Genomic DNA, 27,868 nt, shown 5'->3' on the forward strand with positions numbered 1-27,868 from the left:
ATATATATATATATATATATATATATATATATATATATATATATATATATATATATATATATATATATATATATATATATATATATATATATATATATATATATATATATATATACATATATATACATACATACATACATACACACACACACACACACAAGGTCTATTAGAAAAGTATCTGACCTTATTATTTTTTTCAAAAACCATATGGATTTGAATCACATGTGATTGTGTCAGCCAAGCTTGAACCTTCGTGCGCATGCGTGAGTTTTTTCATGCCTGTCGGTTGCGTCATTCGCCTGTGAGCAGGCTTTGAGTGAGGAGTGGTCCACCCCTGTCGTCGTTTTTTTTCATTGTTTAGGAATGGCTCAGAGACTGCCACTTTGCTTGATCAAAATTTTTTCAGAAACTGTGAGGGACATCAAAGTGGAAATTCAGATGGTTTTTGGTGAAAATTTTATGGGCTTCAAAGAGATTACGGAGTGTTACTGTCGCTTTAAGGACGGCCCAGAGCGACTGGTGGTGCGCCGCGCTCCGAAGCTCCCATCGACAGGCTGAGCGACCATTTCATTTCTAAACAGATGGCTGTATGGATCCGTGACCATGGTGTGCAATTTCTCTGGTTATCACAAGAGCTGGACATCAACCATTTTCCGGCAGATTTCACTTTTAACAAGAGATTTTGTCATGGAAAGCTGAGCTGAGGCTTCGCGCGTCACGATGGATTCGCTACTGGAGCGAGACAAAACCACCTCCGTTTTGGTCTCACAGGACGGCTTCGAGATGGCGTTCAGACAGCTGTCAGTGGTTTTTCCATCAAGTGATTATCCGAGAAATTGTGGATGTGCCTGGACATGCCAGAACATGGCCCGTGAGGCTTCATCACAGCGTTGCTGTCGCCATGCGGCACTGCCGCGACACGCGAAGCCTCCGCTCCTCTTTCCATGACAAAAACTCCTGTAACAGTGGAATGTGCGGTTCATTTCCAAACTGGACGCTGTGTTATATCCGGGATGTCATCTGACTAGCACAGGAATTGTGAAAAGACGTGGACATCAGCATTTTTTCGGCACATTGAGACAGACGTGGAGAAATTCCACACGTCGCGGCGGTGCCGCATGGAGCAAAGCAACGCCGTGATGAAGCCTCACAGGACATGTTCTGGCATGTCCAGGCACATCCACAATTTCTCGGATAATCACTCGATGGAAAAACCACCGACAGCTGTCTGAACGCCATCTCAAAGCCGTCCTGTGAGACCAAAACGGAGGTGGTTTTGTCTCGCTCCAGTACTGAATCCATCGTGACGCGCTAAGCCTCCGCTCGGCTTTCCATGACAAAATCTCTTGTTAAAAATGAAATCTGCCAGAAAATGGTTGATGTCCAGCTCTTGTGATAACCAGAGAAATTGCACACGATGGTCACGGATCCATACAGCCATCCGTTTAGAAATGAAATGGTCGCTCAGCCTGTCGCTGGCGGCTTTGGAGCGCGGCGCACCACCAGTCGCTCTGGGCCGTCCTTAAAGAGACAGTAACACTCCGTAATCTCTTTGAAGCCCAAATAATTTTCACCAAAAACCATCTGAATTTCTCGAATGACGTCCACTTTGATGTCCCTCACAGTTTCTGAAATAATTTTGATCAAGCAAAGCGGCAGTCTCTGAGCCATTCCTAAACAATGAAAAAAATGAGGAGAGGGGTGGACCACTCCTCACTCAAAGCCTGCTCACAGGCGAATGACGCAACCGACAGGCGTGAAAAAACTCACGCATGTGCACGAAGGTTCAAGCTTGGCTGACGCAATCACACGTGATTCAAATCCATACGGTTTTTGAAAAAAATAATAAGGTCGGATACTTTTCTAATAGACCTCATATATACATATATATATATATATATACACACATACATACATACACACACACACACACACACACACACACACATATATATGTATATATACACTCAAAAATACACTCAACAAAAATATAAACTTAACACTTTTGGTTTTGCTCCCATTTTGTATGAGATGACCTCAAAGATCTAAAACTTTTTCCACATACACAGTATCACCATTTCCCTCAAATATTGTTCACAAACCAGTCTAAATCTGTGATAGTGAGCACTTCTCCTTTGCTGAGATAATCCATCCCACCTCACAGGTGTGCCATATCAAGATGCTGATTAGACACCATGATTAGTGCACAGGTGTGCCTTAGACTGTCCACAATAAAAGGCCACTCTGAAAGGTGCAGTTTTATCACACAGCACAATGCCACAGATGTCACAAGATTTGAGGGAGCGTGCAATTGGCATGCTGACAGCAGGAACGTCAACCAGAGCTGTTGCTCGTGTATTGAATGTTCATTTCTCTACCATAAGCCATCTCCAAAGGCGTTTCAGAGAATTTGGCAGTACATCCAACCAGCCTCACAACCGCAGACCACGTGTAACCACACCAGCCCAGGACCTCCACATCCAGCATGTTGACCTCCAAGATCGTCTGAGACCAGCCACTCGAACAGATGCTGAAACAATCGGTTTGCATAACCAAAGAATTTCTGCACAAACTGTCAGAAACCATCTCAGGGAAGCTCATCTGCATGCTCGTCGTCCTCATCGGGGTCTCGACCTGACTCCAGTTCGTCGTCGTAACCGACTTGAGTGGGCAAATGCTCACATTTGCTGGCGTTTGGCACGTTGGAGAGGTGTTCTCTTCACGGATGAATCCCGGTTCATACTGTCCAGGGCAGATGGCAGACAGCGTGTGTGGCGTCTTGTGGGTGAGCGGTTTTCTGATGTCAATGTTGTGGATCGAGTGGCTCATGGTGGCGGTGGGGTTATGGTATGGGCAGGCGTCTGTTATGGACGAAGAACACAGGTGCATTTTATTGATGGCATTTTGAATGCACAGAGATACCGTGACGAGATCCTGAGGCCCATTGTTGTGCCACACATCCAAGAACATCACCTCATGTTGCAGCAGGATAATGCACGGCCCATGTTGCAAGGATCTGTACACAATTCTTGGAAGCTGAAAATGTCCCAGTTCTTGCATGGCCGGCATACTCACCGGACATGTCACCCATTGAGCATGTTTGGGATGCTCTGGACCGGCGTATACGACAGCGTGTACCAGTTCCTGCCAATATCCAGCAACTTCGCACAGCCAATGAAGAGGAGTGGACCAACATTCCACAGGCCACAATTGACAACCTGATCAACTCTATGCGAAGGAGATGTGTTGCACTGCATGAGGCAAATGGTGGTCACACCAGATACTGACTGGTATCCCCCCCCAATAAAACAAAACTGCACCTTTCAGAGTGGCCTTTTATTGTGGGCAGTCTAAGGCACACCTGTGCACTAATCATGGTGTCTAATCAGCATCTTGATATGGCACACCTGTGAGGTGGGATGGATTATCTCAGCAAAAGGAGAAGTGCTCACTATCACAGATTTAGACTGGTTTGTGAACAATATTTGAGGGAAATGGTGATATTGTGTATGTGGAAAAAGTTTTAGATCTTTGAGTTCATCTCATACAAAATGGGAGCAAAACCAAAAGTGTTGCATTTATATTTTTGTTGAGTGTATATATATATGTGTGTGTTAGGCATGTGGAGATTAATCAATATGAATCGGTATCTAGATACAAACATGCGATGCGAGTGCATCAATTCATTCAGTGTGCATCGCTTCAACTGATGGGTGAAATCGTGACATCACTCGCTGTGTGCTTGCATCGTTTTTTTCCCAAGACACATTGATGGCACCATCACAGACAGAAGCCTGAAAGCACATTTCTACAACAAAGTGGAGGTCCGCGAAAACAGGAGCAAGCAGTCAAAAGAGATTTTTGACGCACCTAAAACATTAAAATCAGGTGTTTGAAGATAGTTAGGCTTTTTTTTTTTAAATATGGGAAACCTGACAAAACGCAGGTCATTTGTAAAGAATGACGTACTGCTAAAAGGTATCGACATGGCCGCAGATTGTAAACCGAGCTCCGGCAAAACTGGTAAGAAAGTATCTCAAATTACTTTTGCTAAGGCGTCACTCTATACAATTATAGACTTTTGATGAGGTGTACCCGTGATTATGCGGACCAGGCCTTTCACACCGGTGCTGCCTCAAGCTTCCTGTGGTGTCATGACGATGCAGGAATGTCTGCATCAGGTGCACGCAGCAGGGGGCAAAGAGAAGGTGAGAACGCAGCCTGCAGGTTCTCTGCACAGAGGAATCAGAGTGCAGTTTGGCTGCAGACAGACTGTGCACTCCGATTTATCTTCTAGATTATATTTGTGCTGAGCTGCAGGTCTGCGCTCTGAGTTCTGTTATAGTTTATCTTTCCTACTCTGACCATGAGATGCGCATGCGAGATGCACGTGCGCATGTGTGCCAACGAACCATCTGTGAGTAAATGTGGAGATGTCTGAAGTTATACTTGATGTGGACATGTCCTGTCTCTGGCAATCAGTCTGTGAGCAGGACTTTTATGGACTGCATTTATATAGCACTTTTCCATCTGCATCAGATGCTCAAAGTGCTTTACAATGATGCCTCACATTCACCCATTCACACAAACACACTCACACACCAATGTCAGGGTGCTGCCATGCACACACCGGGAGCAACTTGGGGATTAAGGACCTTGCCCAAGGACCCTTCAGGCTAGGGTATGAACCAAAGATCCTCTGGTCTCAAGCCCAACGCTTAACCACTAAGCCACCACTGTGCTGTTTTTACCCCATAACTCCACAGAATCCAGTCATAGATAGTCCAAACTATACTTTTTTATAATCTTTATGATCAATCAGACAAATAATGTTATTCAGTTTTCAATATGATTGGAGCATCTTTTAATTCTGACCCCTGTGTAATTCCTCAATTCACCCCTACCTGGCTGCCTATTGAAAATTCAGGTGGCTTGTCGGTTTTTTTCAAGAATGTTTAAGGAGTATTTGTACCACATTTGGTGCTTGTTTCACTATTTGAAAGATTCATCTGTAAATATTCTCTTATCCGCTGCACTATATAGCATAAGGAATGACCCAACGTTTCTTCAATCGGGTGTTAAAATTTACTGAAATTAAAAAACGTATTATAATAAGAATTGAAATTCTTAGTTGACTTGCCTTTAACTGAATGCAAAAAAAAAAAAATTATTTATGTTATGCTAATAATAAAAACATAATTCCTTTGACATATTTTAGAATGTAATCCACAGGTTACTAATCGTATTGTTTTCAGGATAACATGAAATATCACAGTACATGTACCGACACATCAGGTAACATAAATCCTTTCTGAGTCTGATGTTTATTCAATACGACTGAGTGTTCCACATGTATGCCCGGTCAGCCCCACTGTTAGCGAGTGGACGAGCTGCAGGTGATCAGTGAGGTTTTTCTTTGCTCTCCCTCCACACACACACACACACACACACACAAAATCATGTGAGCAATCAAAGCAAGCATCTTTTCTCTAACCAACAGAAATGCCTTTTTGTGCTTAGACAGGCTTTTCAACTCGTCATGGACAACATTTTAAACCATCTTCTGTTCCCCTCTTTTATTCCCTCCTCTTGTGCATTTTCCCCAACTTTCTCTCCATCATCCCTGTCACACCCCCCGCCCTTCAGACCCCAATCCACTTCCAATTCAGTGTGGCTGAAATTTTCCACTTGGAGTTCGTGATAAGCAGGAAGTGTGCCATGAGAGAACAACATCCTGGAGTAAAACCGGTCATGTGTCTGTGTTTTTAGAAAATAGAGATGGTCCATCTGGAGGCTGTTAATCTTGGGGCAAAGACGAGCGCAGAGTGTGACAGAGACAGAAACAATGGGAGAGACTAACTTTAACTTTACTTGTTGAAAAAACTGGCATGAACTGCCAAAAAAGAGGAAAAGGTACAAACACTCTGGCAACTAAGTCCAAAAGACATTCACGCTTTAAAAGGAAACTAAGACAAATTGGAGGGTTTTTCCACAGAACAGGGAAGGACACACTGACAGGATACCGGATAACGTCGTAACGATATGATTTGTCACCAACTTCCCAGCAGAGATGCAAATAGAAACCGTATGAGAACAGGACGGCATATGAGTGACAGGCCTCCACACACAGTTATAGAAATGAGGTTAGAATCAACTTCAAGGACACAAAAAGCACACACAGTTGAGGCTATATGTTTACACACACCTTTGGATAAAAACTTTCAAACCCCCCACACATTCCATGTTACCAAATAATTAATGTGCCCAGACATTTAGAATGTCAACAGAATAATCTATATATTAAAAGCCAAGAGGCCTCTGTGTGTGTGTGTGTGTGTGTGTGTGTGTGTGTGTGTGTGTGTGTGTGTGTGTGTGTGTGTGTGTGTGTGTGTGTGTGTGTGTGTGTGTAAAACGTCGATCACGGAGAAACTGGGGAGAGCTGACATTTGCTGTTTGGTATGCTTATGTATTTTGGGTCAAGGATGAACACTGTGAAAACTGAAAGTGATAGGACAAACATTTTTTGAGAAATTAGCAATTATAGCTAACCAGTAAACAATGAACATTATGCTGCAATGCCCCATGGGAGGTCAGGGTTTTGGGGTTTTAAATGTTGTTATTGTGGTTCATGTTGTTAGTATTAACTGCACTCCAGTCATGTTCCATCTCAGCGACAGATACAGTGACTTGCAAAAGTATTCAGCCCCTTGATATTTCACGCTTTTACATTTGTTTATGGCATTTCAAATACAAAAAGTAAATCAGGCATCTCAATATAAAAATTTCTAAAATTATCTGCCTTAGACTCAAACTCAAAGCAAATCTCTACAACTTGATATCAATTAATTAAAAATATAAAAGCCAAGATGATGGGTTGCATCAACTGGCAATTAAACTGATTATTTACAGGTATTATACTAAAGGGGTTGATTACTCATGCAACCCATCATCTTGGCTTTTATATTTTTAATTAATTTATTATCAAGTTGTAGAGATTTACTTTCAGTTTGAAGTTAAGGAAGATAATTTAAAAAAGTTTTATACTGAGAAGCCTAATTTACTTTTTGTATTTGAAATGCCATAAACAAATGTAAAAGCATGAAATATCAAGGGGTTGAATACTTTTGCAAGTCACTGTATCTGTCGCTGAGATGGAACATGACTGGAGCGCAGTTAATACTAACAACATGAACCACAATAACAACATTTAAAACCCCAAAACCCTGACCTCCCATGGGGCATTGCAGCATAATGTTCATTGTTTACTGGTTAGCTATAATTGCTAATTTCTCAAAAAATGTTTGTCCTATCACTTTCAGTTTTCACAGTGTTCATCCTTGACCCAAAATACATAAGCATACCAAACAGCAAATGTCAGCTCTCCCCAGTTTCTCTGTGATCGACGTTTTACACACACACACACACACACACACACACACACACACACACACACACACACACACACACACACACACACACACACACACACACACACACACACACACACACACACACACACACACACACACACACACACACACACACACACACACACACACACACACACACACCTCTTGGCTTTTAATATATAGATTATTCTGATGGGTTGCATCAACTGGCAATTAAACTGATTATTTACAGGTATTATACTAAAGGGGTTGATTACTCATGCAACCCATCATCTTGGCTTTTATATTTTTAATTAATTTATTATCAAGTTGTAGAGATTTACTTTCAGTTTGAAGTTAAGGAAGATAATTTAAAAACGTTTTATACTGAGAAGCCTAATTTACTTTTTGTATTTGAAATGCCATAAACAAATTTAAAAGCATGAAATATCAAGGGGTTGAATACTTTTGCAAGCCACTGTACATGAAGCTTTTGTACAACAATCATTTCCGCATAAATTCATCATTAATTCATCATAAAAGACCATCAGAGCGCCGCTGCTAAAGGAGCTGCTAGCTGATGCAGTCACTGCGTGTCGGTCATTTTGAAAACATCAGAGTATCACCTTGTTTCTGCTAAAAACTGACTTTAGAATGAGTTAAGAGGTTTTACCTTTATCACCTGATGGTTAATAATCACATTAATCCATTTCAACGCTCTGGGTGAAGAGACTCTGTCTCAGACAAGCTGCTGAGGTCCGAAATGACGCATGCACAGTGGAGGCAGGGCGGACCAATTTTTAGGGGTGGACCATTCGGTCTGCGACACTAGTTCCAGTTGAGAACCAGTGTCGATCAGAATCACATGCCTCATATGACACTGAAAACTTGTGTGGGTCTACATTTTTCCCACTCAGAAAACTGATCAGGAATCGATAAGGGAACTGATAAACTGATACAGATTACACTTGATACTGGTATCAAAGTCAATAACATCTGATCACTTCCCATTGCTACACTTGGAACTGAACAACCAGTGTCGCCAACCGAACAGTCCCCCCCTAAAAATCGGTCTCCCCTGATGACGCGGTTCACGGATTAGCACCTCGTTTCTGCTTCAAATTGCACACTACACATCATCTATCTCAAATATCTGAAGCTTTAGTACAACAATCATTTCCACATAAATTCAGCATTATTTCATTATAAAAGGTGACGGAAGCGATCAGAGCGCCACGGCTAAATGAGCTCCTAGCTGAGGCATTCACTGCGCGTCAGACATTTCAAACCGTCACGGAATTTTGCCTCGTTTCTGCTTAAAACTGACTTTAGAATGATTTAAGAGGGTTTACCTTTATCATCTGATAGTTAATAATCACATTAATCCATTTGATTGCTTTAGGTGAAGAGACTCCGTCTCAGACGTGCTGCTGTGGTTCGAAATGACACGTGCAAATGCAAAAGGCGGACCAATGTTTAGGGGCGGACCGTTCGGTCTGCGACACCGGCCTATTTATTGGTAGTTATACTCTAATGTACCAGAAAACAAACAAGCCCTGCCCACCCCCCAAAAAAGGTGTGTTAAACTGTTTAAAAACATGCTACATTTCATTATTCATCTGCATTGTCAACTACCATGGTCTGAGCTGGCCGTCATAACTGAGGCTTCTTTTCAGAGCCGGACCATCCCAGAAACATCCTGCCTCACATCTCCATGAACATAGGAGCTTAGATGACGGCTGAGATGGACACACAAGCAGCCAGAATCCCCCACCCTGACTTATCTGACCTCTCCCTTCCTGATGGATATCACCATCAACAAGCACACAGACAGTTACGGTAAAGCTATCAAACAACATCCTGCCCCTTAGTCAAGTCATAAATAGTTTTACCCAGCAGAGTGCAACATGTATTTATTCATCATTCTTCAGGAAGTTCAGAATTTTTAGGATTTTAAAAAGGATTGTTGGTCATTTAACTTTGCTGAGCTTTAGTATATTTACTGTACACAAGCAATGTCCAGCTCAAAAATACGCCAGTGACAGAAAAAAAAAAATTAAAATGAAATATGTAATAATCTGATAAATATCAGCTTTGTTTATTTTTCTTTCCTTTAAAAGGTTAACTGTATTGGTAATTATTGGTGAAATGCCTGAATAATATTCAGTTGTTGTGGTTACGTTTATATTTCATGAAGGTAATTTTGAATTAAAATAGAAGGTTAAAATGCATAAATGATTTGCATTTAAAATGTGTGTCTTTAAAAATATTTCATGGGTTTTTCAGTGCCTAAAAAGGCTAAAAACTCAGTTTTTTTTTTTTATTTGTAGCAAATAATCAAATCACAGATACAATGTGAAACAATTTTAGCCCAACAGCTGAACACTGTTAATATGAAGCATGCCTCAAACAAACATGATGTTATTAATGTGTATTTCTTTCAGGATTTAGAAGAAAAAAAAAAAAAAAAAACTACAACATTTTCCCCATTGGACTCATTTGTAGCTGGAGCTTCTATAATGAAAAACACTGTTTTCCATCAAGCTGATTCCAACTTTCTCCAAGAGCTGCCAAATCAGGTTTGCAGGGTGGAGCCTTGCCATGGACAATTATTGTCATTTCCACCACAAACTTTCAATTGGGTTGAGATCCAGGCTGTTTGCTGGCCACATCACTGCACCGAAAGGCCTTTAACTGCACAAAAACTTTAACACTTTGTTTTGTAGTGACGCACAACTTCACCAAACTCACTTTCTATCAATGAAATCAGAAGTCAGTGGTAAAAAAAAACTATTTCTATCTTACTTTTACAGCTGATGCAGACCCTCAAAGCATTTTACAGTGACACCACACACATGCAAACACACTGATGTCTGTGTGTTGCCGTGCAAAGTGCTCAACTGCACGCCAGCAGCAATTTGGGGATTAAGAACCCAACTTACCACAAGCACTAGCAGAGTGGATCCACATCAGTTTAACTGTAGAAACCCCAAGCAAGAACATAAGCTATATGTCATGTATTTTTTTTTTTTTTTAAATCATGTGTACTGTAGCCATATATTCATCAATTATTCAAAATCAAGACAAAAGTAAATGATGGCAAATTCGCCAATAAGATCAAATATAGATTGACTTACTGGGACCACACTTGTGTGTGATGTAACGCCATGTAACACCACAAGTGTGATGCAACACCATGTTGATGACTGGCCTGTCACCTGCACCTTTAGGACAAACACATTCCAAACATCAGGTGCTCTCTGGCACATATAAACGGTCTGTTTCTCGCTCACTCTGTCCATCTGCATTTTTGTTTGACAATGCTCATCCTGTGTTTTGGATCCATGTGAGGTGAAGCTGATTAATGCTGAGAATAATGCACACTGGGCTTTTCCTGGAATGTCAACCCTCCCCATACAACTTAGTCCTGTGATGACACCAGAGGTGGGAGTAAGTCAGTGTCAAGTTACTCTCAAGTCGTCAATCAGCAAGTCCCAAGTCAAGTCTCAAGTCAGCTGTCAAACACTTCGTGGTCATTAGGACGTGAGTCTTGACTTGGGACTTGCTGATTCATGACTTGAGAGTGACTTGATGGTGACTTACTCCCACCTCTGGATGACACTGCACCATTTATTGTGATCCATCATTCCACCTGGAGCCACATCAAACTGTTTTCAGAGTTTTGTGAAGCCTATGAACCATATCGTTGTCCTTTATTTATCTTCAGCATGTTTCATATTAGTGCAGCAGGCAAGAGAATATTTAGAGCAAAATCCTACAAATGGTGATACAAGCACCACATTCGGCACAAATACTCATTAGACATTACTCTTTGGAAAATAACAACTAGCCACTTGAATTTTCAATAGGTGGCCAGGCAGGGGTCCATTAAAGAATTACACAGGGGTTAAAATTAAAAATGCTCCAATTAAATAGAAAACTAGACTACAGTATTTGTCTGATGATAACAATTCCAAAAATGTATAGTTTGGACTATCTATGACTGAATGTTGAGGAGTTATGGGGTAAAAACAGCAAAAATGGTGACAAAGGTCAGTTTCAGTTTGTACAGGGGTCAAAAGTTAAAGTTGCTCCAATTTTGGTAAAGAATTATGCATTATTATTATTATTAGAATTATTAGCTGAGTTAGCAGGGTTTTAAAAAGGAATAGTTTGGACCATGTATCATGCTTAGTTATCATGTTACAGGGTAACATATGCCACATGTCATAGAATCCAACGAACGTTGACCTTGTTTGACCTTTACTTTGGAGACCAAACATTCAACACAGTCAAAACCATTCCATTTGTTAATCCTATTAGGCCAACCAACAATGTGCATCACTTTTTACCAATACTGAAGGAACTTTAACTTTTGACCCCTGTACAAACTGAAACTGATCTTTGTCACCATTTTTGCTATTTTTACCCCATAACTCTTGAATATTCAGACATAGATAGTCCAAATGATACCTTTCTGGAATTGTGATGATCAGACAAATAATGTAGTGTAGTTTTCAATTTGAGTGGAGCATTTTTAATTATGACCCCTGTGTAATTCCTCAACTGACCCCTACCTGGCCGCCTATTGAAAATTCAAGTGGCTAGTCGTTTTTTTCAAAAGAGTAATGTCTAAGGAGTATTTGTGCCAACGTTGGTGCTTGTATCACCATTTGCACGACTGTATTGGAAAATTGAGCTCAAACGAGGTCCATGGTGCTCTAGGCCAATCTTCGGTGACATCAGTGTAGAAGGTTGTTGCCAATACCAAGATTGGCAGGAACCAAACTCACTCAATCTTCTTCAAATGCTTACTCCAATTAAGGGTCACAGGGGGCTGGAGCCTATTGCAGCAGTCACAGGGCGTGAGTCTGACAGGATGCCAGTCTGTTGCAGGGCCACATATAGACAAACAAACATATTCACACCTACGGACAATTTAAAGTTTCCAATCCACCTAACTCGGTTGGCAAAAAAATTTAGATGGCTTATCCAGCATTGGAAATGAACATTCACCAAATTGACTTGCATTTAATCTAAACATTCTATAATAAAGAGTATTGTTCTTGAATTGTGAATGTATGTAGATAACGTATCATATCGTTTTATAAGGGGGACATGCACACCCCAACTATCTATAGATTATGTCAAATGATGAGATACTGAAAAGCCAGAATTTAGGTTTTTTCTTTTAATTGTGTTTGGCATTTCAAAGCCATCCTTTCATCACTGAACTGATCATCAGGGCTCTCTTCTCCTCAGATAAAAGACAAGGGGATAAATGTGAGTGGAAGACTTTTCTTTGTCACATGCCTTCACTCTCGTCTTTCACTCTTTCACTCACTCTCAGCCTCTGCTCCTTCTTTGCTGCTCGGACCACAGTTGGCATTCTCCCCGTCTGTATCCCTCTGTCCATTTATTACACCATCCCTCCATCAATGACTCTTTCACAGTGGCAGCAGTGTGGGGTGTGATCGAGGCTCTACGCTTGCTTCTGGCTCTGAGGAATGCAGCTGTGCCTCCTTCATAATACCAAAGACCTCGGCCCTCATAGTGCCAACTTTCCTCACAAATATGATAGCCTGCATAAAGGAACGCAACTGAATGCCTGCTGACACCTATGTTCCACTCAGTCGTATCAATACATCAACACCGACGGTTGAATCCCAAGGATCTGTCACTTGAAGCACAATTCACTGTTTTCACAATAAAGTGCACCGCAAGCGGCCCCTGGAGAGAGGCACTGCTGGTGTTGACGTTAGCACAGGTTGTAAAGACGCTGCAGAGAGCAGATGTGAGATGAAAATGAGGAATATTTCATCAATTCACAAATGAAAACCATTGCAAACTTTTTCAAAAAGGTCTGAAAATTGCCCAAATAATTTGCTATAAAAGCAGCTGTGACTCTTGTTTATGTAACGGCTGAATAGGTCCTTGTCATTTGATTGGTGGTTTGGATGCCACGAGATATTGATCATTCATCCCATCTGCCATTGTGCTCCATTTACCGTGCAATTTTGGTTCCATTTAGTGTGCAAATTTGGTTCCATATATTTTGCACCATTGCACACTGTGCGTGCACTAGCAGCTACAACACTTAGCAGTTTATTGATGCTGCTCGTTCTTTTAACACAAAAGAAAAAACAAATCCACTATGCCGTAAGCTGTTTGGAGGCATTTGCAGTATTCGCTGGGATGTCTCTAGGTGAAGTGAAACCGCTGTGGGATGAGGAGCCCAACAAATTTCTGTCGCGATTTATCGCTGGACTAAGAAAAACAGATGGCAGTGTACATTTTTACTTTGTTACTTTTTTCTTGTCCCGTTTTGGATTGGACTGTTATTTAAAATTCGTTGTTGGAGTGTTTGGAACCTCTTGATGTCAAAGGACCAGTGATGCACACCGAAATGTAAGCCCCTTTTCTCTTGTTCATAAATTAATAAAATATCAAATTTTAGCTGTTATATAACAAATAATTAATGTTTTTTCATTTATTCAATGGAACGAATATTTCATTCTTTCCATTGAACTCAAACATTCATTATTTGTGTAATATTTTCCGTACAAAATAAACACATAGCAAAGCGGTGGATCATCCACTTCTGGGTTTCTGAAATTGACAATTTCCCAACATGCTGTGCATATGTTGGCCGATCTCACTCAACCAATAGGTGGTGAAATGCTTCAATCTTGTGAAAATGGTAAATTAGTGTGTTATTTGGATTTGTAGTGACCTTGTATTTCTAGGATCATGGCAACACTAACTCAGACTAGACATTCAACCTGCCTTACAGCAGGTTATATTCAAGTTTAAAATCCAGCTATTTGTCAGACCGTGCACAGAACTGACACAGGAGAAGTTGATTCTTACCTTAGCCTCACATTTCCTATGAGCTGCTGTCTTGCATACTAAAAAGAATTTGAGTGGGGAAAAAGGAAGAAAAAACAAGACAAAATTAATATGTAACAGCTGCACTGTCCAGTTATTTATATTTAGCACATACATTAATATATGATTCAAGTATTCAAAACTACCATTCCATTTCAGACTATGTTGTTATCATTTACTGTACAGGTGCACATTACAGTCACATCCTGATTACCATGTGGGCTGTAAAGAATTTGGTGACTGGTGAATACTAATTTCTCCCATCTTCCTTAAACACTTCATTAACTTATTTGTTTTCTTTCTCCTGCTGCTTTTGACCTCGACTCTTTCTGTTCCTGCCTTCAGCCATCTGATTGCTCATCACTACTCAGTATGTAGTCAGTTTGTTGTCGTCTTCTTTCAACGTCGTCTTATGTGTCAATCTTTGTCTCTTAATCAGGCCTATGTCTTCTTTACTGATGTGTTTTCGTTGCACACATGAACAATGTTATTGCATACGGTTCACCGGCTTCACTCCTGTACATCTGTCCTAGTGGGGACTCCCCCCCCCCCAACTTTTGATCCCATTTGGATCAAAATTTGTTTAAATATTGTTTAAACGTCAAGGGCACAGGCCAAGGTCAATAATTAGGCCCAATGGTTATACTGTATGTACAGTCAGTAGTTGGATAGTGACATAATTTTTGTGTTTTTTTCCCAGAGGCCACAAATAGTGGGAGAAAGCAAATATGAGGAATATTCTTAATAAAAATGATCACTTTTACAGCCAGTTTTCTTCAGACCCACATCAGTCAATAGTCTTGGACTTCATTTCTATTAATTGCCAAGAAAGATAAACAGTATGTTAAGTGTATGTTAAATCTCTCTAGACAAAGGAGTTTTCAAAAAACTGAGTAGCCAGAGGGTTGGAGGTTCCTGGGGACCAACTGGAGATCTTCAGGAATATATTGTGGGTTGTGCCACTCCCCTTTGAGCAGTGGTGTAAGCATGGGCTTGCAATAGGTGTCCTGCTGTTGTCCTTTGGTCCTTAAGGGGAACATGGACCTGGTGTTAGTTGTGGGGTGCTGTGCTGCAGGGAGCCCCCTCGGGACAGTATAAGTCAACTCCTGTGTGGCTAGAGTTGGTGACCAGCACCAGCAGGTGGGTTGGGGGCATTTCTGTTTGCTACGGTGCAGGTACCTTGATCCTGGGGGGGTACACTCCCCAACTTGGAGGTGTTGCTGGTTCTTCCATCAGTGGGCAGTCTCACATAGGGCATTTTCCTACTGTTTCTGTGAGGCTTTGGGTCTTGTCTGACATTGGGACTGGGGATCTGTGTCCTACATCTCATGCCCACAGAACTAGTTTGCACGACAGTACCAGTGGTTGCGTCTTGCCTCCTTTTAGTACAAGGTACTGGTCTGTTCAGTGAGAATTCTCTTTTAGAGCAGAGATGCACTATGGTGCCTGTCCTGGTTTTGGGGTGCCTATGTAGCCATGAGGCTACACGTACATCCAGAAAGTATTCACAGCGCTTCACTTTTTCCACATTTTGTTATGTTACAGCCATATTCCAAAATGGTGGAAATCCATTTTTTCCTCCTCAAAATTAAACTCAACACCCCATAATGACAGCAGGAAAAAGTTTTTTTTTTTTGGTAAATTTATTCAAAATAAAAAACTAAGAAATCGCATGTACATAAGTATTTACAGCCTTTGTGCAATACTTTGTTGATGCACCTTTGGTAGCAATTACAGCCTCAAATCTTCTTGAATATGATGACACAAGCCTGGTGCACCTATCTCTGGGCAGTTTTGCCCATTCCTCTTTGCAGCACTGCTCAAGCTCCATCAGGTTGGATGGGGAGCGCTCAATTGTGAGCTTTATGACAAAAGGCTGTGGAGATATTATATATATATATATATATATATATATATATATATATAAAAACTTTTTCACCCATTTTGAGCACCTCTCTGCAGCTTTTCTCCCCCTGCCATCCCCTCATTACCCCATCCCCGTAGAGACGGTGCCTGCTCCCAGACCACCAACAACCAGTAAAAATCTATTTAAGCATAAAAATTCAAAAAGAAAAAATAATATAGCACCTTAAACTGCACCACAGACTAAAACAGTTAAATGTGGTCTATTAAACATTAGGTCTCTCTTTTCTAAGTCCCTGTTAGTAAATGATATAATAATTGATCAACATATTGATTTATTCTGCCTTACAGAAACCTGGTTACAGCAGGATGAATATGTTAGTTTAAATGAGTCAACACCCCCGAGTCACACTAACTGCCAGAATGCTCGTAGCACGGGCCGAGGCGGAGGATTAGCAGCAATCTTCCATTCCAGCTTATTAATTAATCAAAAACCCAGACAGAGCTTTAATTCATTTGAAAGCTTGACTCTTAGTCTTGTCCATCCAAACTAGAAGTCCCAAAAACCAGTTTTATTTGTTATTATCTATCGTCCACCTGGTCGTTACTGTGAGTTTCTCTGTGAATTTTCAGACCTTTTGTCTGACTTAGTGCTTAGCTCAGATAAGATAATTATAGTGGGTGATTTTAACATCCACACAGATGCTGAGAATGACAGCCTCAACACTGCATTTAATCTATTATTAGACTCAACTGGCTTTGCTCAAAATGTAAATGAGTCCACCCACCACTTTAATCATATCTTAGATCTTGTTCTGACTTATGGTATGGAAATTGAAGACTTAACAGTATTCCCTGAAAACTCCCTTCTGTCTGATCATTTCTTAATAACATTTACATTTACTCTGATGGACTACCCAGCAGTGGGGAATAAGTTTCATTACACTAGAAGTCTTTCAGAAAGCGCTGTAACTAGGTTTAAGGATATGATTCCTTCTTTATGTTCTCTAATGCCATATACCAACACAGTGCAGAGTAGCTACCTAAACTCTGTAAGTGAGATAGAGTATCTCGTCAATAGTTTTACATCCTCATTGAAGACAACTTTGGATGCTGTAGCTCCTCTGAAAAAGAGAGCTTTAAATCAGAAGTGCCTGACTCTGTGGTATAACTCACAAACTCGCAGCTTAAAGCAGATAACCCGTAAGCTGGAGAGGAAATGGCGTCTCACTAATTTAGAAGATCTTCACTTAGCCTGGAAAAAGAGTCTGTTGCTCTATAAAAAAGCCCTCCGTAAAGCTAGGACATCTTACTACTCATCACTAATTGAAGAAAATAAGAACAACCCCAGGTTTCTTTTCAGCACTGTAGCCAGGCTGACAAAGAGTCAGAGCTCTATTGAGCCGAGTATTCCTTTAACTTTAACTAGTAATGACTTCATGACTTTCTTTGCTAATAAAATTTTAACTATTAGAGAAAAAATTACTCATAACCATCCCAAAGACGTATCATTATCTCTGGCTGCTTTCAGTGATGCCGGTATTTGGTTAGACTCTTTCTCTCCGATTGTTCTGTCTGAGTTATTTTCATTAGTTACTTCATCCAAACCATCAACATGTCTATTAGACCCCATTCCTACCAGGCTGCTCAAGGAAGCCCTACCATTATTTAATGCTTCAATCTTAAATATGATCAATCTATCTTTGTTAGTTGGCTATGTACCACAGGCTTTTAAGGTGGCAGTAATTAAACCATTACTTAAAAAGCCATCACTTGACCCAGCTATCTTAGCTAATTATAGGCCAATCTCCAACCTTCCTTTTCTCTCAAAAATTCTTGAAAGGGTAGTTGTAAAACAGCTAACTGATCATCTGCAGAGGAATGGTCTATTTGAAGAGTTTCAGTCAGGTTTTAGAATTCATCATAGTACAGAAACAGCATTAGTGAAGGTTACAAATGATCTTCTTATGGCCTCAGACAGTGGACTCATCTCTGTGCTTGTTCTGTTAGACCTCAGTGCTGCTTTTGATACTGTTGACCATAAAATTTTATTACAGAGATTAGAGCATGCCATAGGTATTAAAGGCACTGCGCTGCGGTGGTTTGAATCATATTTATCTAATAGATTACAATTTGTTCATGTAAATGGGGAATCTTCTTCACAGACTAAGGTTAATTATGGAGTTCCACAAGGTTCTGTGCTAGGACCAATTTTATTCACTTTATACATGCTTCCCTTAGGCAGTATTATTAGACGGCATTGCTTAAATTTTCATTGTTACGCAGATGATACCCAGCTTTATCTATCCATGAAGCCAGAGGACTCACACCAATTAGCTAAACTGCAGGATTGTCTTACAGACATAAAGACAAGGATGACCTCTAATTTCCTGCTTTTAAACTCAGATAAAACTGAAGTTATTGTACTTGGCCCCACAAATCTTAGAAACATGGTGTGTAACCAGATCCTTACTCTGGATGGCATTACCCTGACCTCTAGTAATACTGTGAGAAATCCTGGAGTCATTTTTGATCAGGATATGTCATTCAATGCGCATATTAAACAAATATGTAGGACTGCTTTTTTGCATTTACGCAATATCTCTAAAATTAGAAAGGCCTTGTCTCAGAGTGATGCTGAAAAACTAATTCATGCATTTATTTCCTCTAGGCTGGACTATTGTAATTCATTATTATCAGGTTGTCCTAAAAGTTCCCTGAAAAGTCTTCAGTTAATTCAAAATGCTGCAGCTAGAGTACTAATGGGGACTAGAAGGAGAGAGCATATCTCACCCATATTGGCCTCTCTTCATTGGCTTCCTGTTAAGTCTAGAATAGAATTTAAAATTCTTCTTCTTACTTATAAGGTTTTGAATAATCAGGTCCCATCTTATCTTAGGGACCTCATAGTACCCTATCACCCCAATAGAGCGCTTCGCTCTCAGACTGCAGGCTTACTTGTAGTTCCTAGGGTTTGTAAGAGTAGAATGGGAGGCAGAGCCTTCAGCTTTCAGGCTCCTCTCCTGTGGAACCAGCTCCCAATTCAGATCAGGGAGACAGACACCCTCTCTACTTTTAAGATTAGGCTTAAAACTTTCCTTTTTGCTAAAGCTTATAGTTAGGGCTGGATCAGGTGACCCTGAACCATCCCTTAGTTATGCTGCTATAGACGTAGACTGCTGGGGGGTTCCCATGATGCACTGAGTGTTTCTTTCTCTTTTTGCTCTGTATGCACCACTCTGCATTAATCATTAGTGATTGATCTCTGCTCCCCTCCACAGCATGTCTTTTTCCTGGTTCTCTCCCTCAGCCCCAACCAGTCCCAGCAGAAGACTGCCCCTCCCTGAGCCTGGTTCTGCTGGAGGTTTCTTCCTGTTAAAAGGGAGTTTTTCCTTCCCACTGTCGCCAAGTGCTTGCTCACAGGGGGTCGTTTTGACCATTGGGGTTTTTACGTAATTATTGTATGGCCTTGCCTTACAATATAAAGCGCCTTGGGGCAACTGTTTGTTGTGATTTGGCGCTATATAAATAAAATTGATTGAATTGATTGATTGATTTTGGACAAAATGTGAAAAAAGAAGTGCTGTGAATACTTTCCGGATACACTGTAGGTTCATAGCTCACACACGTATGCAAATATATACATTCATGTAGCTCACATTTACTCACTATACCTTTTAAATGATGCAAAACTGCATATGTCTATGATTAGTGCTGTCATCATGATCACCTCATCTTTTAAGAATAGTTTGTTGTTGCTTCCGTCTTTATTAGTGTCCTTGTTGTAGTCACAGACACACTTTTTCTTGTCATTTATTTGCTACTGCTTGAATTCATGAGGGAGTAAACAGGAGCAGCAAACAGCTGCTGCAATAATAAAAATTGCATATATTATTAATGATATAAACAGGCATGCTTATAAAAAGGAAAAAGAAAGCCAAAAATGGATACAGATGGATTCATGAAACACATTTGTGAGATTCACCTCTGCAGAAGGAGCCCACGCTGTCAATGTTCTGATGGCACACGCTGCACTGACGCTTCTTTTTGAAGGTCTTTTCCTTGAAGGCATGAGGCTCCCCCTTCCCCGCCTGTAGTCACACACAAATTCACACAAAAGAAGAGTGATTTACACTAAGAAACATATCAGCCCTGTTTAAGCTTCTGTCATTCCTCTATACACTGACCAGATGAAAGCAAGACACAAAAGAATTTGACTTCCTTGACCCCTTACTAAATAAGACATAAAAACTGCAATGTTTTATGAGTTATTGGACTGTAATCGTGACAGAAGCTTAGAGTTGTCAGCCGTAACCCGTGAGTGTTTCTGACTGATGCATGGTTATGTTCCTTTCCAATCTCTGCTCCCTTTATCCAGATGAAATTTTGTTCTGGTTGTGTAACTGTGTACCAGTAATGATCTTGACGTTTCCACCCATAACACAGTCTAATCCTGTGTGTGTGTGTGTGTGAGAGATAGGATAAAAAAAAAATGAGAAATGCACTCGTAGAGTTCTTTAAGACACCCATTTTTAGAGTGTGGGCTCAGTTGTGCATTGCCAGGTCCTTATGGAGATAAAAATCTGAGCAGTGAGCACCACATTAAAACTGGGTGGATATTTTTCAGTGACTGATGTGCCAATACTGTTGCCAGTCCTTTTTGGAAAGTCAGTCTAATGTGGATGACTTAATGGTGGGAGGAGTCCTAATAGACCCAGAGACAAAAAGCAACTACACTTTGGTATGACCAAACCAAAGAATTCTTGAGAACAATGATGGCTCCCATGTTGCTCACAAAATTATTTCTAAAACTATCTGAATGGAAAATTGAATTGAACTGAAGATATGGATAACCAAATACGGAATAAACCCAATTTAAATTTAACGGAACTATTGCAGTGCCTGTAGGAAGGTTGTATTTCTATAGAAAATTGGGAGCTTAAGTAGATTTTTCCATGCATGGTCATATGAGGCTGTGTTTGAAGTGGGATGTACAAAGAGGTGTACTTACTCTTACATAGTTTTAACAGACAAAGTGTACGTTTGTTAAGGCATGGTTGACATTGAGCTACAAAGAGAAATGTAAATAGTTATTTTAAGAAAAAGACTGACATGCATCCAACATGGTCAGACATATGTACACATATAGAGACACAGTAGAGTACATGAGGCGCAAACATATGGATGTGAATACAGTAGTTATTGATAATGTGAGTCAGGGATATTTAGGTTTGTTGTGAGATGTGTGGATTGACTGACTGACTATTGTGTTTTCATATATTTTGGCTTTTAGCAAGGGCACTGTCAAAAGTACCACGGTGCCTTTTGATTTTTTGGCCACTGGGGAAAAGCAAAAACAGTAATGCAACAGCATGATCTTTAAAAGTTTTTTGCAGGCTCAATCTTAACACACAACACACATAAGCTGGCCCGGTACATGAACACATATAAAAAGCACACACAAGGTAAAACTTGTGTGTGCTGTGTTTTGGGAAGCCGAATGAAAATCCAGATTAGCAGACGCCTGAAAGATTCCACAGTCTGAGACAGAGTGGCTTTCAATACATCTGAATTAGGAGAGGAGATGTGGTCATTACTGACGATCAATGCAGTTTTCCAGCGCAGCCATTCTTCCGGAGATGGTATCCAACGCGCGGTTAACAACCGCCGACTGAGCTGACACTGCCCTTCCAATCGAATCAATCATGTGGGGCAGCCTGGACGGGCCAATTATTGCCACTTCCACTTTCTTAATTTTCCGGTAAACCAGCGCTATGCCCGCTCCACACAGCAGGAACCCGGTCACCACCATGCCAAATAAATACACATCTTCAGCGTCCTCCACAGACAGCGTGTAAAGGCACATGACCTGCCAACTGTCCATCACGTAACCCATCACATGTGTCCCGGCAGGACAGGTCGGGTCCTCCGCTCCCGAGTGTCTTGTAGAAAAAATAGTGTCAATTGCGTTCAGAGACCACTTTAACAGATCCATTTTTGCTGTTTCCAGAAGAGCAAAGCTGGCAGCCTCACAGACAACACGCCACAGAAGCAGGAAAGATAAGGAGGGAGGGAGAAGAGAAAAAGTCGACCGTCTCGGCCGAGAGCAAGGAGGCAAAAAAAAAAAAAAAAAAAAAAAACTTAGAAAAACTAACTTGAAAGCTGAGGCCGATCTGACAAACAGTCAGAGAGACATGCCAGCCACATACTCGCACTCACACAGACATTTCTTGCTTTATAGATAGATATACAGGTATATGACAGGCTTGTTTCCAGTGAGGAAGGTTCCCGTTTCAGTGCCACCTCTGCCCGTTCTTTGTGTAATGTGAAGTTACATCAAGAAGGGCATCTGGCATAAAAGTTGTTCCAGATCAACATGATTTGCTGTGGTGACACAGACTGAAACAAGGGAGACCCCAAAAAGATTTATTTAGATAAGTGAAAGCTAACTGAATATAAAGCTATGAAAAAAGGAATGCTAAAAGAGCAGAAGGCTGACTGAAAAAGGAAATTAAAGGAATTGCCGTAACTGAACATTTCACCAAATAATAAGGTAAAGCTTTCTGAAGTTAAAAATAATGCAACATAAAGTTAATTCAATATATATGGCTAAGTATAGAATTAACCTCATGTAAAGCTAACAGAATATATAAAGGACAGCCAAGAGAATATATAGTTATCTTCAAAGAAAATAAAATTAGTCAAAAGTAAAGAAAATATAAAGCCAAGTGAACGATAATAAAAGTATAATAAGTTAGAAAAAGGCATCCTGACTCGAAAATTAACTGAACAAAGTTAAGTGAAAGAAAAGCTAACTGAACATGAAACTAACCAAACACAAAACTAAGAGAATGTCAACTTAAATGATTGTTTTCTGTGTTCCACTGTACTTAGAACTCTGAAACACAATGAGTTCTGACTTGGAAAAGTGCAATGGAACGGCCATTCAAGTCAGAATTCAAAGTTGGAAACTCGGGCAAGAGCTATGTGGACTGTCTTCACCGATCTGTCATCACACCAATACGGCGGTGCGCACAGTGAACGCTAAAGAGAACGACCTTTTCAATAATTTCTACTTGCATGTAGTGTTTGAAGGCAGGTTTCTGCAATAAATTAATCTGACAGGTACTGACATGAGTTGTAGATCTATGTGTTACTGTCAGTACGGTGGTGGGATGCAAACTTGCAGCAATCACCTTCCCAAGATGGTGGATGGAAATATCATAGAAAGAAACTCGATGTCCCCTGCCATACCAACGCTGCGGCCATCCATGTTTTCAGACGCACCAGAACACTTTTAGAGCTTAGAAGGGGGTGTTAAATATATATATATATATTATATATAAATTCACAACAGAATCGCTAAACCTCAGCAATATGTTTCCATGTATTCTCTTTAAAAATGTAGAAAATCTGTGTACATAAATTTGCAATAGGCACACTTTTACTTTTGAGATATTGTTCATCTACAGTAGTGTTCAGAATAATAGTAGTGCTATGTGACTAAAAAGATTAATCCAGGTTTTGAGTATATTTCTTATAGTTACATGGGAAACAAGGTACCAGTAGATTCAGTAGATTCTCACAAATACAACAAGACCAAGCATTCATGATATGCACACTCTTAAGGCTATAAAATTGGGCTATTAGTTAAAAAAAAAAAAAAAAAAAAAAAAAAAAAAGCAGAAAAGGGGGCGTTCACAATAATAGTAGTGTGGCATTCAGTCAGTGAGTTCATCAATTTTGTGGAACAAACAGGTGTGAATCAGGTGTCCCCTGTTTAATAATAATAATAATTTTTATTTGTACCGCACTTTATATTTGAACGCAAATCTCAAAGTGCACATAAAACAGCAATAAAAGAGATAAGATAGGATAAAATTACAATACATCATACATACATTAGTTAAAAACTAGCTATAAGCTTTTCTAAAAAGGAAGGTTTTTAAACCTTTCTTAAAAGCATCCACTGTCTGTGGGGCCCTGAGGTGGTCTGGGAGGGCATTCCACAGGTGGGGAGCAGCAGCCTTGAAGGCCCGGCCCCCCATGGTCTTGAGCCGTGTCCTGGGCGGGAGCAGACAGTGCTGTTGGCCTGACCGGGTTCTGCCAGAGGTATGTGGAGTGAGGAGGTCAGTGAGGTAGTTGGGGGCATCACCATGGAGACAGTGGTGGGCGTGCAGAAGGATCTTGTACTCTATACGGAAGTGAATAGGAAGCCAGTGGAGGGTGTGAAGGATGGGGGTGATGTGCTCGTGTTTCCGCACCCTCATCAGGACCCTGGCAGCGCTGTTCTGGACATACTGGAGCTTTTGAATGCTCCTGCCAGGGATCCCGATGAGGAGTGCATTACAATAGTCCAACCTGGAGGAGACAAAGGCATGGATGAGCCTCTCCGTAACCGAAAGGGAAAGTGAAGAACGGAGTTTGGAAATATTACGGAGGTGGAAAAAGGAGGTATTGCAGATGTTATTGACATGACTGTCAAAAGAAAGGTGGGGGTCAAACCTGACCCCGAGATTGGTAACAGAGGGAGAGAGAGGAATGCTGTGGCCAAAAAGAGAAATTGAAGTAATGAGAGAGGAGTGGAGTTGGTGAAGACTACCGGTTTGAATGGCTTCAGTTTTTGAGCCATTCAGCTGCAGGAAGTTCTGTCTCATCCATGCCCCTATCTCCTCCAGGCAGGATTCGAGGCGGGAAATGGTGGCAGAGAAAGGAACGGAGGGAGTGATCTTGATGTAAAGCTGTGTGTCGTCAGCATAGCAATGGAAGTGGATTCCATGCCTACCGACGACACACCCGAGGGGAAGCATGTAAATGGTGAAGAGGGTGGGACCGAGCACGGAGCCCTGGGGGACCCCACAGGTGACAGTGTGGGGGCGAGATTTAGCGTCCCCCAAGACCACATGCTCGGTCCGGTCAGTGAGGTAGGAGTGAAACCAGTGAAGGGCAATGTAGGAGAGACCAATGTGGTGCTGGAGACGGTGCAGGAGGATGTGATGGTCTATGGTGTCAAACGCGGCAGTGAGGTCGAGAAGGATGAGGAGGGAAGTGGAACCAGGGTCAGTGAGGTAGGAGTGAAACCAGTGAAGGGCAATGTAGGAGAGACCAATGTGGTGCTGGAGACGGTGCAGGAGGATGTGATGGTCTATGGTGTCAAATGCGGCAGTGAGGTCGAGAAGGATGAGGAGGGAAGTGGAACCAGAGTCAGAGGCCATCAGGAGATCATTGGTCACTCTGATGAGAGCTGTCTCTGTGCTGTGGGAGGGACGAAAACCGGATTGAAATTTGTCTTATAGATTATTGAATTTGAGATGACTGTGAAGTTGAATGGAAACTACTCTTTCAAGGATTTTGGAGATGAATGGAAGATGGAAGATTACTGATTGGACTGTAATTTGAAAGTGGTACAGGGTCAAGGGTTGGTTTTTTTAAGAAGGGGTTTGATAAGAGCTGTTTTAGGGAGGTTGGTACTGTTCCAGTTTCAAAAGAAAGATTGATTATTTCAGTGATGATTGGACTGATGGATGAGGAAAAGTTTTTGAGCAGAGGCGATGGAAGGGGATCTAGGGAGCAAGTAGATGGTTTGGAGATACGGATAACCTTCTGGACCTCCTGCTGCGTTGTGAGGGAGAAATGGGGAAGATGCTGTGGGCCAGGAGTAGTTGGAATGTCAAAGGTGGAGCTGTATGTAGATGAAAAAGTAGAGCGAATATTAGCAACTTTGGAGATGAAAAATTCAAGGAAATTATTGCAATTGGCTACTGTTGGAGTGTGGTATGAGGGGATCTGAGGCTTAAGGAGGTGTTTAATGGTGGAGAATAGTTTTTGGGAATTACCTGTGTTATTGTTGATTATCGTGGAGTAGTAACCGGACCTAGCTGAAGAGAGAGCTTTTGCATATGATTTTTGATGTACCCGGTAGGCCACCTTATGCACCGTCAGGCCAGATGTTTTGTAGACCCGCTCCAGGACGCAGCCAGACCTCTTCATTGCCCTAAGCTGGTCAGTAAGCCAGGGAGCTGAACGGGTGAAAGTGACAGTTCGAGTATTAAGTGGAGCATGAAACTCCAGGATGGAACTGAGGCTTTTGTTGTATTAGTCCACAAGGTCAGCAACTGATGAATCCTGGGGGGCAGAGAGTAGTTGAAGGTTGCATTTGAAGGAGGAGGATTCAATGTTTTTGATGTTCCTAAATGTTATTTGTCTTTTTGAGTTAGTGCATTGGGAAAATGTGGGGATTCTGATACTGATTGCCTGGTGGTCAGAGGCACCGATGTCAAAAACCTGCAGATCTGTGATATGAATGGAGTCTGTAATTACCAAGTCCAGTGTGTGACCTTTACTATGTGTAGGGACTTTAACGAGTTGTTGTAGGTTAAGACAGTCCAGAACTTGTTTGAAATTAGAGGCTTGTGAGCATGTATCTGAGTCTATGTGTATGTTGGCATCACCAATCATGAATGTCAGAAATGAAGGATGGATGTGGTTTAGGGGGCCGATAAATGAGGGCAATTGTGGCAGAGAATGGGTGTTTGCAGTTGAAGACAAGGCTTTCGAAAGAGCAGAAGGATGGGACTGGTAGAGGGGATAGCTCAATGTTGCTGCGGTATAAAACAGCAAGGCCCCTAAGGATGAAGCCAGCACCTGTTGAACATGCTTTTCTCTTTGAAAGCCTGAGGAAAATGGGACGTTCAAGATATTGTTCAGAAGAACAGCGTAGTTTGATTAAAAAGTTGATTGGAGAGGGGAAAACCTATACGCAGGTGCAAAAAATTATAGGCTGTTCATCTACAATGATCTCCAATGCTTTAAAATGGACAAAAAAAAAAAACAGAGACGCGTGGAAGAAAACAGAAAACAACCATCAAAATGGATAGAAGAATAACCAGAATGGCAAAGGCTCACCCATTGATCAGTTCCAGGATGATCAAAGACAGTCTGCAGTTACCTGTAAGTGCTGTGACAGAAGACGCCTGTGTGAAGCTAATTTATTTGCAAGAATCCCCCACAAAGTCCCTCTGTTAAATAAAAGACATGTGCAGAAGAGGTTACAATTTTCCAAAGAACACATCAACTGGCCTAAAGAGAAATTGAGGAATATTTTGTGGACTGATAAGAGTAAAATTGTTCTTTTTGGGTCCAAGGGCCGCAGACAGTTTGTGAGACGACCACCAAACTCTGAATTCAAGCCACCGTTCACAGTGAAGACAGTGAAGCATGGTGATACAAGCATCATGATATGAGCATGTTTCTCCTACTATGGTGTTGGGCCTATATATCGCATACCAGGTATCATGGATCAGTTTGGATATGTCAGAATACTTCAAGAGATCATGTTGCCTTATGCTGAAGAGGACATGCCCTTGAAATGGGTGTTTCAACAAGACAATGACCCCAAGCACACTAGTAAACAAGCAAAATCTTGGTTCCAAACCAACAAAATTAATGCCTCGCAGATGTGAAGAAATGATGAAAAACGGTGGTTATACAACTAAATACTAGTTTAGTGATTCACAGGATTGCAAAAAAAGCAGTTTGAACATAACAGTTTTGAGTTTGTAGCTTCAACAGCAGATGCTACTATTATTGTGAACACCCCCTTTTCTACTTTTTTTTTACTAATAGCCCAATTTCATAGCCTTAAGAGTGTGAATATTATGAATGCTTGGTCTTGTTGGATTTTTGAGAATCTACTGGTACCTTGTTTCCCATGTAACAATAAGAAATAT

General features: G+C 41.0%; 1 protein-coding gene and 1 long non-coding RNA gene across 6 annotated transcripts in view; one reads left to right on the top strand and one right to left on the bottom strand.

Moving 5' to 3' along the window:
* The window catches only part of tns2a (tensin 2a), a 198,640-nt gene that overhangs the window by 108,895 nt on the left and 61,877 nt on the right, over window positions 1–27,868 (bottom strand). For 4 of the 5 annotated variants that reach the window (XM_034172178.1, XM_034172179.1, XM_034172177.1 and 1 more), the window contains exons 2-3: window positions 20,125–20,230; window positions 14,259–14,296 (exon numbers count right to left, since the gene is read on the bottom strand). The exons of the other annotated variant lie outside the window; for it this stretch is intronic. In XM_034172178.1, coding sequence (XP_034028069.1) covers window positions 14,259–14,296; window positions 20,125–20,230 — 144 coding nt within the window. The remainder of the gene's footprint in view (window positions 1–14,258; window positions 14,297–20,124; window positions 20,231–27,868) is intronic. 5 annotated transcript variants of the gene reach the window in all.
* LOC117512193 lies at window positions 6,467–24,228 on the top strand. The gene is made up of 3 exons (XR_004561238.1): window positions 6,467–6,633; window positions 11,067–11,072; window positions 24,218–24,228. It is a non-coding gene; the product is annotated as an uncharacterized LOC117512193 (long non-coding RNA).

This window comes from Thalassophryne amazonica, chromosome 6 (assembly GCF_902500255.1).
Source record: "Thalassophryne amazonica chromosome 6, fThaAma1.1, whole genome shotgun sequence".
NCBI lineage: Eukaryota > Metazoa > Chordata > Actinopteri > Batrachoidiformes > Batrachoididae > Thalassophryne > Thalassophryne amazonica.